We start from the raw sequence: 15,270 nt of genomic DNA, 5'->3' as shown, positions 1-15,270 counted from the left end.
CCCTGTCCCAACTTCTTTGGAACGTGTTGCAGGCATCAAATTCAAAATGAGTGAATATTTGCAAAAAACAACAAAGTTTATCCGTTTGAACATTAAATATCTCGTCTTTGTAGTGTATTCAATTGAATATAGGTTGAAAAGGATTTGCAAATCATCATATTCTGTTTTTATTTATGTTTTACACAACGTCCCAATTTCATTGGAATTGGGGTTGTAGTTACAAAAATCAACATAGCTCATAAAGAAAAACATAAAATGCTGAGTTTTCGCATAGTGCCAATGCAACACAGCTCAAACAGAAGTAACTAATCATTGCTTTCTTTCCATTTTTTTCTCCACCCACCTGTGCATGGAGATGTAATGAAAAGTCAAATGTGTTATAGAGTTGAACATAGGGACAAAAAGGTGGACATTTCGGTGAAATATTATGGGAATACAGCTGTTTTGTCTTTAAATGATATGTGATCATTGAAATGACCAGGGATGTGCACTAACGAGGTAAAAAAAAAAGGTGAATTTTAATTTCAGGTTCACTTTAATTGTGATGTTGGAGTGTTAGACCATGGAAATCAGCAAACTGATGCATCCCATTTCAATAATTTTTCAAAACATGGCCTCATCTACAATGGCAACCACTCAGATGTGCATTACATCTATGTAATACAAATGGACATTCGCAGCAAAAGGAGAGGAGGAGAAAGTTAAAGTTTAAACATAAAGTGGATAAAACTTGTGATTGGTTGTTTTTTTTCTGGCTATAAAAGTTTTAAGCATTCATGTATATCATAGTAGTTAATAACTTAAAGCCCAGCAAATCAAATGTGATGGTTTTGAGATGTTAACCATTTTAAGTATTTTGTCCACCTTTTTTAAGTTTAAAAAGGGAAATATGTGAGTTGCACTGATTTCTGGGCGAGTTCTGCTGCTAAAGTTGACACACGTGTTCACTAGGTCCATCACCCCTCCAAGGGCTTATCTAACACTCTTCACCTAAGGTAACAAACTAAGTAACAGCCCTTAAGATGGCGCAGGGATTCCCCCCAGCTTGTTAAAATCAGCTTGGAAATGAGCTGCTGGACTCTTGTCTTGTTTTAGGCCATGTTTTTCTAACTCAGAACTTGAGATACATCTCCCTCTTGTGGCTGCTTCCTGTCTGGCACAGCTTTGGAAATCTTATCTATGTGCTTATGTCTCTTAATGTGGATAGCGGTAATAAATTAGGGAGGCAGTGTGTTGTAACAAATCAAAGACACACACATTTTGAAGTTTATTTTTATTTCATGAAAAATAATGCTTTTCCATTAAAAGTCATTTAATCTACTATATCGTTGCTTCATAAACACCAATACACATTTACACACACTCTTATTCACTTAGAATTCTACTAATTCAGTTACATAAAGCGCATTATCATCATACAGTAGTGCTGTGTCGAACATACTGACCTCTCATTACAGTGGACTAGAATAGCCACATTCATCTATTGAGCTCCCATTAAATTTTGAGTATTGATCACTATTTAGATTTAATTATAGTTTATAGAAGACAGTATAATATAATGAGGAGAGCAAATAGACAAGCTCATTGTGTGAGATGTTCAATGCCATATCTAATTCAAGTTTTGGCAAGTCAATATCAATAAGCAAATCACTTATAGCCTTAATACCTCATTTCGTAAATATTCTCTCAGTCAAATAAACACATTAGTATAGTCTGATTTCCATACTGTACAACTTTCTATCATTTCCTTCAGTGCTGCCTGACAACAGATCAGCTTTGCTTTCCAATTACCTTCCTATCTAACTGATGGCTTTGAGAACTCACTCAAATATCACATCCAGTTACCACAGACTTTTTTTCAAGCTCCTCTGCCTCATCGTCATCAAACAAATGTCGCTATATGACATGACAGTGGTGACTAGCAATAAGGAACCTGATGCCTAATTTCAGTGATTCAGTAAATAATGTTCCTGAACTCCTGTGGAGTGTTAGCCCAGCAGGTGTGGTGTCACTTGTCATATGAAAACATAGCTGAAATTCTTAGCCTCTCATTTCAGACCATTTTTATGTCTCCAGGTCTGCCTTATCCACAGTACTTTTACCACATACTGGTTTGACCACATAGCTTGTAAAATCACTGTTTAAATAAACCAAAAACATGTATAGTTTTTCTATATCACCTGTTTTATATAATGGGAGTAGTTCATGAATGCCACACAACTAGTCAGGACCCACTGGGATGATCCTGGTTCGCTGTTTACTTTGCTCCCACAAATAGGCTCTGACACCCGTGCACCTGTTCCATCAAGGCTCTGCCAGAAGAGATATCATTTCTGATGATGTGGGAGCCAGGATGGCCTACCTCTACACCCCTAGAGTTGCCTTTTCCCTGTGGACAGTGCCTTGCAGGTCTATTTTGAAGCAATCTAGGCCCCAGCTAATAGACTCCACAGAGGCAACTTTAAGCAAGCCATGGTGAAAAATATGGCAAATCCAAAGTCAATCATTCAAAAAACTCCCATATCCTAAGGATAATTCAGTATTGTCAGTCCACTGTGTGATACTTGTTTAAGTGATTTGCTTGCATGAGATTTTCTACCTGAGATTCTCTCTGTAATTGAGAGGTTTATCGTGTCCCCCTATAACCCCCTTCTGGCAGTCAGTGACTTAAGACTGCTCTGTGAGATGGATCTCCTCTGTGAAAATCACTGCTCTGATTCCTTAAATATTGTTTTACAATCTAGAATTTAATAATAATATATCCATCATGAAATACAATATGGAAGGCAAAAATAGTGATGGATAGACTTTAATATCTCCAGCTTTACAGAAATTCCTGTGAACATTCAGTATTAGTATCTTTTCACTTGAAAGACTGGGAGATCTGTTGGAGTACCTCAATGTAACTACAATCAGAAAGACTGAATTTTCTGAACTGAATTGTTAACTGGAAATGCTTTTGTTTAATTTGCACCCATCAAAATGTCCAACAATGTTAATTACTTTAATGTTTTTCCCCCCACAATTCTCACAAATGTATTATTTAACTGAATCTGTGATATACAGCTATAATAAATTCCCATTGTTCAAATTCTTTAGATTGGTGGTTTGTTGGAACCAAGGGAGGGGATGGCTTCGGTCTTTCCTTTGTGTCCTCTCAGTAGTGCAGGGCACCAGGCCTCCAGACATGAGGCTGTATGCCAGCCCGTGAGGCAATAAAGTGAGGTTTAGGTACCTGCACTGGAGCCCTCAGGGGACTGGGCGGCAAGGCACTAAGTTCAGGGGCACTCTTGAACTGTTTAGCAGCCTGGAGACCAGGGTAGCTTAAGCTCAACATGCTGGACATGGGAGCTGGGGGTGAGTAGGGTGTAGGGTGAGGTATGGGTGTAGCAGAAATTTTGGGGAGCTCTGGCAGACCTGGGGCTCGTGCAGGTGTTGCTATGGGCTCAGGAACAGGCTGAGGTGGAGAAGATGCTGGGGGTGGGGAAATCATATTTGAGCGAGACAAAGGCTCACCGAGTGTGGTTTGTGCACGAGGAACGATCACAGTGGGAGCTAGAGTTGAGCCTGACATAGGTGTAGGTGTGGAGAAGCGTTTGATCTCATACACACGTGCTGTCTTTACTGGTACTTGCCTAGGTGGGGTCAAGGTGTGGCCCTGCTGTGCTTGCCTCTGATATTGGTAAGAAGGACCTAAGGACTGTGTGCTTGAGCCACCTCCAAAACTGAACATGGCTGGGTTGAGTTGATAAGGCTGCCGCCTCATAAAGTCTATGGCCTTGATACCTTCCTTTTGGATTCCATAACCACTTCTACCCACCCTGGAGCTTCCCTCAGAATGCTTTGCACCCCCACGCTGTAGCCCCAGGGGACAGGAGGGGGATAGCAGAGGGTTGTATCCAATGGGTGGAGGAGCACGGATATTTGGGGAATACTTCCACTCTGACTGGTTAAGTGAAGGCTCTTGTGGCTGGATCATGGCCATGACTGACTGGGCTTGTTGAGGCTGTACATGATGCTGTTGTGGCTGCTGCTGCTGCTGCTGCTGATGATGATGATGATGATGATGATGCAGCTGCTGAGGGCTTGTGGGTGTAGAATCAACCACGAAGAGATCCATGCGACTCTGTCGTCGTGCAAACAGCTCTGCTCCCTTCCCCTCAGCTTGAGGAATCTGGGACATCTCTGGGATAACACGTGGTTTAGGAGCCACTGGTGGTGGGATTCTTCCCCTCCTGTTGTCCATGCTATAGGAATCATCTTGAAAGGCAGCTACAGGCTCGGAATATGAATGAATGGGTGAACTATCCAGATTATGTACCATAGATAGCAACTCAGGGTTGGGCGAGTTCTTTTTGTTATCAAGCATCTTGAACATTGGCTTATGGGCACTACGGTGGCGAGCCCCTTGAAGAATGCCCGTTCGACCACCAGCTCCTGAAGAATTCTCATGGTACACTACAGGAGACAGAGGTGTCACAGGGCTAGCAGGAGCTATAGGACTTTCAGGGGTCACAGGGGCAGCAGAAGCATGTGGAATCATTGAGATCTCAGGAGCTGGGGTCACAGTGGGAGCAATTGATGTTATAGTAGTGGGATCAGTGAGCCCAGCAGAGGGAGCAGCAGCAGTAATGATGGCAGCAGGAATAGCTGAATCAGCCACCACCGCAATCTGTGCTGCAGAATTTGCAGCTAGATTGTGGTTCACTGATGCAGAAAATTGTGCAGGAAGGGAAAGCACAGGATCTGGTACCACAGCAGGGTGAGGGTGATGGCCAGGAGACATAGGGGCTAGTGAGGAGGGCATCCCAGAAGTAACTGTAATACTCTGACCAACTGTTAAGATGGTAGGGGCAGCATCCACAGGTTGCTCTTTTGGTGTTGTGAACGGAGGTGCCACCACTGCAACCGAGACTGGTCTGGGAGCCTTTTTAGCAATGGTGGGATGGAAAACAACTGGTGCAGTGGATGCTCTGTGGCTAATGAACCCAGGGGCAAAGGGCCGGGCTGTGCGATTCAGCACTGAGCTAGCTGGCAACTCTGGTAGTGGAGTAGGAGGAGGGGGCATCACAGCAGATGTAGGAGTTAGTGGCTGGTTTGTTATAGGTACTTCAGAGATAACTGGTATTGATACACTGGCAATATTCCCGTTTGTAGAAGGAGTGACTTGGTGTAAGGGTACTGAGATTAGGGGCTCCGCAGCAGGTGCGTCCTGTTGCAGCATTAATTCTGGTGGTCTGGCAGGTTTTGGTGCAACTGCTGGTGGCTGGACACTGTATTTCTCCATTGTTTCTGTTGGTACAGACAACTCTGGTGCTTGTGTTTCTTGTTGTGTATGTGTTTCCCTCTGCATCTGACTCAGTTGCACTTGAGCAGTGGCCATCTTCTTTGCATGCTCCTCAGTTCTCTTCCTCTGTTGCTCAAATAGCTGTGCCCCCCTCCCTGTTGTGTCACTCAGACCAGGGCTAATAGCATCCTCTGCTCCTTCCCCTTCTAGGCCTCTAGATGCTGATCTCTTATCCAGCATCTCCAGGACTTCGCTGTCCCAGATAGGATCAGGTGCTGCACTAAATCCATCTTCATCAAACTCTGATTCACTGCCAGGGAAGATACCGTCTTCCTCTTGGGAGTCTGGCTGCATGTCCTCATCCACGCTACCATAACTTGTAAGTGTGTACTTCTTGGAACGCTGGCGGCGTTTTTTGAACATCAGAACACCTTTGGAGTGGGGGTTAGGTGCATCAGTTAGAAGGGAAGCAATAGTGCGACACTTGGTCCGGGCCTCCTTCACCTGTTTGTCTTGCAGTGACTCACCACGGTTCAGCTCTAAACAAAGAAAAAAGAAAACTATATGTCATCACTTAGCACAAGGCAAATTATGATCAATGAGAGAGAACTCATTGTATTGAGGTCCTTCAACTTTATGTTATTTGGACACGGTACATTAACGGATATTGCTCCCATTGTAGGGAGTATAGCCTGTGCAGTGTGCATGCAGTATTACTAGTATCACTGCATTTGTTGTATTCCTGGCAATACCAGTGCAAGATGTAGTCACCCCTCCAAGGATTACTGTTGAACTCAGCTGCATGCTCTGCCAGGGATGGCCCTTTTATGGGCTGGCACAGAGTGTTATGATCAGATTAATGGCCTCCTCCATTGATAAACAACCAGATCTAACCTTTAAGGGTCATGATGTCAGACCCTAAAACAGCCTGCAGAGTTCTTTTAACAAGCATTCATCCTTTCACGTGCTAATGAGGAGTATCTTCTAAGCTCTATGTCTTTTAACCATGACCTTAAAATGCTTTCAAGGCCCCTAACTTATCAAATTACTTCCATTCTTTTAGGCCTTTTTCTGAAGTGCATAGGAAAATAGACATATATTTTAGTTCCATTTTAGTCTGGTAACAAATTTGTTTCTATAGTATGCTTAGTTGTTTATAAATGGAGGTGCCACAGATTTTTCAAATTCTCTGTATAATTAAATCGTATACATGTAAACAGCCATTCACAGCTATTTTCACAGAGGTGTTAATAGGAACCAAACATCTGAAGAGTTTAATGCCTTTAAAAGTTCCTTCACATAATGATGTTACATGAAATCATCACAAATATGCCACCTGATGCCTGAGCCATTATTTTACAAAAGTTTTGCTTTTTTGCCCTAGCAGAGGTGTACCCTCACCGGCCACTTTATTAGGTACACCTGTTCAATTGCTTGTTAACAAATAGCTAATTAGCCAATCACATGGCCGCAACATGCATTTAGGCATGTAGAGGTGGTCAAGACAACCTGCTGAAGTGCAGACCGAGCATCAGAACGGGGAAGAAAGAGGATTTAAGTGGCTTTGAACGTGGCGTGGTTGTTGGTGCCAGACGGGCTGGTCTGAGTATTTCAGAACCTGCTGATCTACTGGGATTTTCACGCACAACCATCTCTAGGGTTTACAGAGAACGGTCCGAAAAAGAGGAAATATCCAGTGAGCGGTCAGTTGTGTGGACGAAAATGCCTTGTTGATGTGAGAGGTTAGAGGAGAACGGGCAGACTGGTTCCAGATGATAGAAAGGCAACAGGAACTCAAATAACCAACCAAAATCTCTGAGGAACGTTTCCAACACCTTGTTGAAAGTTTGCCACGAAGAATTAAGGCAGTTCTGAAGGCAAAAGGGGGTCCAACCTTTTACTAGCAAGGCGTGCCTAATAAAGTGGCCGGTGAGTGTATATACAGAGCACTATAGCATAGGCGAAATAGTACTTCAGATGTACTTGAGAAGACACTTGGAAGACACACGTGTTTCTTGGTTGTTTAGAAATTAAAATAGCTATATTATGTTGTAGTCATCATGACCCCTGACTCCTATCACCACCGCTGTAAAGAGAATTTGAGTCAGTAAATTTCTGCACAGTGATCTATTTCACATCAAACTGCTCTGAATGACTATTTGCACTCTCAACAAATTAATTATGCAGAAATTTTGAAAAATGTATGTAATTTCTCTTTAATGGCACAATCCATATTCAGGACTGGAATATGTTGGAGCTTAGTTAGTGTTGTCCGGAGATTTACGGGAGTTTATTTATTTTGCCTCCTGAAACAGAATATCCTCAAATAGCTGTGGGCCGCAGGAGCTATATTTTCATGCGGCTATACAGAGTTGGGGGCACAGCCGGGCATTAGAGCCTTTTTATTTCCTGAATTAATTGTTAAATTTCAGTGTGATCACTGGGCACGCCCTTGTAGCCTTTGAATTCTTTTATGTAATATTTTACTGCCCAAGCCAATCTTTATGAGCAATGTTAATTTAATCCAATTACAATGAATACTGCTCTCATAACACACCTCCAAAGACAAACAACCATGAAACTCAAAGCCCTGCTGACCAGCTGCTCTCGGATCAACAAACACATTCTTTAGCTAGGCTTTTTGATAAGTGTCATAACTCTAACTGCTTGTTACGTCTGGCAGTTATTGACATGCACACGCTATAATTAGCACATGAAAATATGAGTGTTAGCGGGTCTGTCATGTAGTGTGCACTGTGGACAGTCGGTGTGCAAAAGTGGGAAATTCTGAAGTTAAAGAATCGAGAAAACTATTTCCATGTGAGATTGTATGTCTATGTATGAGAGATAAAGAAAGTGAGAGAGACTCTAACTTGAAAGGAGAGGTGGAGAGGTTTGACGAGGTGAGATGGTGGTGTAAGAGAGGGCTGGAGAGAGACGGGGACGCTGCTACTTGACACCAGAGAGCAGCTGGAGATGCTTTGGCCATCCCATCGAAGCAGTGCTCAGGTTATCCACCCACAGAACCACGGGACAAATATAGACCCGTAGCTTGGCTCAACGCGCCAGCGCAGCCAGCATTCTTCCCTCAAGAGGTCTCATGTAGACAATCACATTGCCATTTAAAAAAATATGCTAACTACATTACCTGAGACAAGTGATGACATTCAAAGCACAAGCCCCACACAAAGGCGAACCAGTTGTTCTAGTGGATTTTTCTGGATGTGATCCAGGCTACAAGTGCCACTTCAATGTCCTTGCTAAGGAGCAATTTATTCCAAGTAAAGATACCCGCATAGAAATGCTTGACATGCATCTCAGTGATAGCTTACATCAGCAGAGATTTCATTATCATTTTACCCTCTTTAGATGGTTCTTCAAGGGTTCCTAAGTAAAGACAGTGGGTCTATATACAATCATGGACACTAAAAAAATCTAAAGTGTTCTTAAAGTGTTTCCTGCATCATGAAATGACTGGTGGAGAATGTGTTGTATATGGTTCTATAGAGACCTTTTTTGAAAAGGGTTCTATATAGCACCATGAAGGTTCTTCTATTGTTACATTATGACCATACAAGAATCCTTTTAGGTGTGATATAGAACCATGTACAGCACATTCTCGATCAATCTGAAGAGCGCTTTCATAAGGCAAAGAACCCTTTAAGCATGCACATGGTGTTCATGGTTCTATATAGAACCATTGTCTTTATTAAAGAACCATCTTTTTAAGAGTGTAGGTTTATCATTCAGTTATTAATCTAAAATCCATTTTTCTTGCATTTTATTTTTAAACCTGACTTCTACTTTTTGTGGGGGTTTTATATGTAATATAAATATGTATATATGTAAGATATGTAAATGAGTTGGTTCTTTTGACATCACAAAAACAATAAATTCAAAACAGGCTGTTTTGCAGATTAGTTTCCGTATATAGACTGAATGAATGGTATGTTTTGAACTGATGCGGGCCCTTTTAAGATTTACTATTCAGCATGAGCCGATAGAGATTAAGCCATTTTAGCACACAATTGTCAGATACTCACTGGCTTGTTTTGCTTTATCCATGTAGGTCACTGTAAGCTCCTCGTCCACTGGTTTGTCGACTGGCCCCACCATGGGCACTAACTGTCCCCGTGAGCTCAGCATTAGTGCCTCCTTTGCTCTGTCTGGAGACACTAGTGGAACCACGCTGACAGGCTCCTGAAACCCATTGTCCTCCTCCATCACTGCAGGGTTCTGGTCATCTGCACTCATGGAGGAGGTTTCAGTGGAGGTGTGGGAAGACCAGGCTCCAGCTGGAGGGGGCTGGTAAACCACTTCTCGGCGAGTCACCCCAGGTAGCGTGTCTCCTCCTGCCTCAGATCCCGTTGCCGTATAGCCCTGGGCATCAGGAGCGCTGTCGTAGCCGCTCATCTCTGATGTCTCCCCTCCCTCTGGGGAAGTGCGGCCTGCTTTTCCTGGTGAGTTACTGGGGCTGCGGCGCTTCTGCCTGCGCTGTTTCTCATGCGCCGCCACATCTGCATCACTGTCTGTCTCTCCATAATAGGCCTCACTGCCTGGCGGGGACGTCAGACCACTGTGGCCAGTTGAGGAAACCACTGAGTCCTGGTAGACTTGCTGGACGCTGGACTGCTGTGGTCTGGAGCTGGATGGGGATTTGGCCCTAAGGGCAGCACGGTACTCTTTATCAATGCGGGGAGAAGGGGCTCGTTGCACCAGAACTACCGACTGGAAGCCAGCCGGCGCCCTGACACACGTGTAAAGGAGTAAAATGGCAATAAGGTAAGTAACAGGACAACACATGGCAATCTGGACTATTGACCTTTGCATGACTGAACACTGATATGTTTTTATTATTACATAAAATGAAAATATTGCATAAAATGTATATTGAATGGTTTTGAACTACTATTATCAATGTAGAGAACAATTATTTATGTTTTACACTCAACAACAACATACACATTACATCATCGGAGCCTAAAAATGAGACTCATCGTCCGTTTTACGATCTTGCAAAAGTACATAGGACTTTAAAAAGCTTGTGTTTTTTTTACAAAAGGAGAAAATGGTTTACCTCTTAACCCGGATGCGCAGTGCTCCAGGGATGCTGTCAATGAGGTTCATGGCCTGAGCGTGGGACAGACTCCCGCAGGAGCTGTCGTTGATGGACACCAGCTCATCCCCTTCTCTCAGCCCTGCCCTACATGCCTTGCTGCGCTTACGGACCTAGACAGGCAGAGGGAGATGGCAGTTATAGACAATTAGAGACTTAAATATTAAATATTCAGCTTTCATTACTGTTGAAAAACAAAATGGAATTACGTGCCTTACAAAAAATTACAGCCAGAATCAATGATATTTCATGAACATACAGTGTGCTCTAGAGTTACTGTCAGTCTTGGTAAAGAAGAAGGCAAATGAAAATGTTGCCTCAAAGAAAAAAAATCTCTCATGGATTTTCAGGGGGTTTAGATCAGAGGACTGGGATGGCTACTGCAAAAGCTTGGGTCTTCGGTCAAAAGACCATTTTTGGACCATGGCTCAGTTGTAACTTAGCAGATGTAGCCAGTTTCCAAATTCCCCTGGTATTTTAATGATGTCATAGATCCTAACAAAATTCCCAAGAAAAAAATCTCCACATCTTGGATCCATCACCACACTTCTCACAGGCAAACCACTCCTGCAGGTGTCTAACTCTGATTCTTGGAGAAAGTTTTGCTGGTTAAGCTGTCCTGCACTTCAGGTTTATCACAACTTCAGTTTTTTTTAAACATCTAAATTATTGCAGGCTGTTTTATAAAAGCTACCATTGCTTTGTCTAATATTGTATTGATGTATTTGTACTAATAAATATGTCATGCAGAAAATGTATATTAAATTTGTGAAAAATATATTTTGCATAAATTATATGAGAGTATTAATAAACTCTATACTACATTATATATGTTTTATTTAATAATTTCGCTTCTTCTTTATTTTTAGTAAAAGATAAAGCTGATAAACAGCAAAGACGTGTTTTATAGCCATTTTTGTATGAACTTACCAAGAGACTTTTTGTCACTAAACTCTTTTGTCCCTTTCTCACCACTGACTTTTTCAGTTTTCACCACTGATTTTTGTTGTAATTCTCATGATTGATGGTCCCCTGTACTTTTATTAATAGAGATATCACTTATTCCATAAACTGATTCTGTGCTACATTTTTAGATATTACAATGAACAAAGCGGAACTGCAGAGAAGGAAATAACTGGGAATTGATCTATACCTCTAGTAAGGTACAAATAATCTTTTCTATTAATACACTTCATAAACTATACAAAACATAGTTAATATAATGTGGTACAATATAGTACAGTTACAATAATGTCTACCTTAAACATACTCGACTAGAAAATCTGGAACATTTGCAGTTTCTAGAATATACTGAATGCTGCACTTTAGTCACACGGCGGCTGTGCGTGAAGCTCATCCAGAGAACAGCCGAGTCATTAGGCCTGTTTGTGCCACAGACTCAGACATTAAAATGCCAGCCAAAAGAGGGCAGCGCTCAGAGTCTTGCTCCAGCTGGCATCATCAAAACCACACTTCAGGTGATGACTTCAGTTCTGACCACGTAATTTTCCCAATCCAGGAAACATAAAGCCCCCCCCTTAACATTCCACTTTCCCCTCAGAGGATGGCTACTGTAGTCTCTGAGTCTCATAGCATACTAAAGCCGACATTCTGACACAAGAATCAAATCTAATCTCTAATCTTGGGAAACGGCTCCTCAGTGCTTCCTAATTGTCTTCTCTGTGTTTGTTCTGGTAGAGGACATTCTTACCAGTCTATCTGATGAAGCATCTGCGCAAGGGGAAAAAGGAGGGGGCCAACATTAAGCGGCTATAGCCTGCATACAATGCTAGCAAGTAGAGAAAACACAATACCATTTTCTCTTTCTGGACACCAATATTGAAAACCACAGCGCTGGTTGATACTGGTACCAATCCAATATCACTTATTTATAAACAACTCAGCATTAAAATGATCCGTTTTTAATCGAAGCACTTCAGTAAATATTATGAAACCATGCTGGACATTATTCTACACCCACAGGGAGAAATACCTCACTGACAGCCTCACACAATCAGATTCATTTGATGCTTTTTCCAGTTCCCATATCAGATCCAAAGTTTTCTGCCAATAATGGCCCCATACCAATAACCACTGATACCCAACAATCTGTAGATTTCATACATAAAACAAAGAGCCTGTTTACAACCTGAATTGACATGTTTCGTGTCCAGACTGTACCTGTATGAACTTTGGCCGAATTCCACTTCCACTTTACACTAAAATGCATCCCCAGTGTCACCAGATGGGATTCGATTGAATCCCATCTGTTATCAAGCTCAGCTTGGACACTTTCATTAGCCCAGAGTTTTTAGGTTTGGGAACTCCAGAATCATGTGTCCTCTATTTTTGGTTTTGTTGTTTGTTCTCTCATCTGCTGGTCAGCACTCAACAGATGCATTTCTGCTCATGTAATTCTATACAGATATCAAAAACACATTTCATTTACAATCATGTTAAATGTGGTCAGGATCCGTCTCTGACCATGTTGATGCAAAATGTAAACAGGCCCTACGTAAACAAAGTTAACCAAGTTAGCACATTCTTATGATATCTAATGCTTTATTTTTCAATGATAAAACCTTAAAACAAACAATATTATTAACAGGAATGGCGTATGTGGACACTTATAATCACAGATAATCTTGTAATGTTGATACAAATGGAAGGTACTGAAATTAGCTGTTAGGCTACCTGCTTCACTAAGTGCTGCTGCACGCTGATGGAGACGTGTGTGGAGAGTGTTCTTTTGTGCAGTCACTGTCTGTTTTAGCTTGTAATGACAAAACAATATTACATTTTTGGGAGGCTTTTTGGGAAAATTTATTAATAATATAACGTAATTTTTCCCCCAACTGTTTTGATACCCCACAGAAATGATCTTGCATAATTTCAAAAATGAGATTGGAGAGGACATGTTCCCCTAAACCCCCCACTCGAATTTGCATGAATGGTCAAAAGATATGACAGTAAAGATGGACACAAAAATACCTGTACATACACACACACACACACACACACACCGCCAGTGAACAGATGCTGAATGCCAGTCTTTGATTACTATGAGCTGATATCCCACTGGTGTTCTCTTAAGCTATGAACAGATTCTGGCCGAGAATGACCAGTAGACAGTATTCAGAGCAATTATTAGCAAACATTGTCTTTAAATGTCTTATAATTAAATGTCTTTAATAAGACTGGGGTAACAAAAAAATGGGCAGGGCAGAATGTTATTCTTTATCCAGAAACAAACACCTTCCTTGACATTAAAAAGGTCCACTAGAAGAGCCTAGAATAGCCTGCAATCATAAAGGATTCTGCTTAGCTAACACATTTTAAACCCAGTGGTAACTGTGTGCACATACAGTGCAGGAAACGATATCCTGTCCAGAGATAGGACCCCCGCTCCAAAACGGGTGAAAGTGGATTCCTATTAAATATACCGCTAACATGAAGCTTAACGCTGAGAAAGTTCTTAACAAGGTCAGAGCCTGAGCGAAAAACTACTGCTATGATGTGCACCCTCCACTGCTTAAGACCAAGACATTTTATAACGCTGATTTTCACAATTCCAGGAAATGTGAATTTACAGTATTCACTTCCTGCAAGTTCTGAGGAAATTACACTGCATCAGAATAAACCATTGCATTTCAGGGCAAATGGGCTCCTAAAGTATTTCTACACAGAAACAGATCATGTCCAAGAGATTTCATTACCAAAATGGACTGTATTTCAAAACTATGTAAAGCCATGTATTAATAATCAGCCTGTCATATTGAGAAATGCCATTAATCCAGCAGACATTAACAGTAATTTAGATACTACGGGACTGCCCTGCATTCTGAGAGATAAGTTTAAAGTTCACAGTTCTATCAATCACTTGGCTGTCTTCATCAGCAATCCATTCCAGAAGAGCCACATGACACACGCCTTGCAGCGCTCTGCCTCGGGCCTTAGGAAAAGAATATACGGCTTGGTACAAAGACCAATAATTTGCTTTCATGCAAACAGAAGGTGAGCAGACAAACAAGTTCATATGAAAAAATAAGAGGTCCTCTGGAAGGGGGTACACGTCAAAAACATTCAACTTTGTTTAGCTCATAAATCACTATTGGCCATCATATGAACCATACCTTGGCAACCTGCAGTGGTCTCTGGTGCTCCACACCCCCCTGCAGCCTGAAGCCCCATGGAGCTCCTCCGGACAGTGTAATGATGACCTCCTCCGCCACCATGGCTCAGTATCGGCTCCTTCTGTCTGTGTTCAGCTCCTGGATTCAGTGTGCGGGTCTGGGGGGGCCCTCAGTGCAGAAGCTCCATATTTTGTTTTTCATGGCCCCCTCAGAGGAGAGCACTCACTACGGGCACAAACAATGTTCTTGAGACCACTTTCTGTTTGCCAACCTGAGTCCTCTTGCTCTCTTTCGCACAAAGACCCAAACATGCCCCCCTCCCACTATCTCTGAGCTGGAGGTTGGTGATAGGGGCAGAGCCGTACAGAGAATTAAAATAGAGAGAGAGAGAGAGAGAGAGAGAGAGAGAGAGAGAGAGAGAGAGAGAGAGAGAGAGAGAGAGAGAGAGAGAGAGAGAGAGAGAGAGAGAGAGAGAGAGGCATCCACGTTTGCTTACATGGTGGAATTCAGTGCTGGGTGAAGGGAGGGCCTAGTAACACACTTGTCCTGTCACTCAAAGTAAACTGTCTTTAGAGAGGATGGGGTAAAAAGGGGAAGAGGGCAGAGTGACATTCTAAATATAGGACACCTTTCCAACTGCAGTAGATTTGCAGGCACATCAATGCAATATAAGTGCAAATGATATTGTACTAATACAATAAAACTTTTGTAAAGCCATATTTTAAGTTTTTAAA

The 15,270-nt window shown here is 42.1% G+C and overlaps 1 protein-coding gene across 2 annotated transcripts; it reads right to left on the bottom strand.

Annotated features, from left to right (window-relative positions):
* Positions 1 to 1,258: 1,258 nt before the first annotated feature.
* synpo2la (synaptopodin 2-like a) lies at positions 1,259 to 14,875 on the bottom strand. Of its 2 annotated transcripts, none has more exons than XM_017715847.2 (4): positions 14,537 to 14,875; positions 10,365 to 10,516; positions 9,331 to 9,950; positions 1,259 to 5,826 (listed from the first exon to the last, which is right to left on the bottom strand). In XM_017715847.2, the coding sequence occupies exons 1-4, from the start codon at positions 14,636 to 14,638 to the stop codon at positions 3,158 to 3,160; spliced, it is 3,543 nt and encodes a 1,180-aa protein (XP_017571336.1). In that variant the 5' UTR covers positions 14,639 to 14,875; the 3' UTR covers positions 1,259 to 3,157. The 2 variants fall into 2 exon arrangements, with proteins under 2 accessions (XP_017571336.1, XP_017571335.1); XM_017715846.2 differs by having other exon boundaries at positions 9,331 to 10,034; positions 14,537 to 14,638.
* Positions 14,876 to 15,270: the final 395 nt, after the last annotated feature.

Source organism: Pygocentrus nattereri, chromosome 5 (assembly GCF_015220715.1).
Source record: "Pygocentrus nattereri isolate fPygNat1 chromosome 5, fPygNat1.pri, whole genome shotgun sequence".
Lineage (NCBI taxonomy): Eukaryota > Metazoa > Chordata > Actinopteri > Characiformes > Serrasalmidae > Pygocentrus > Pygocentrus nattereri.
This window is presented reverse-complemented; position numbering and strand designations above follow the sequence as displayed.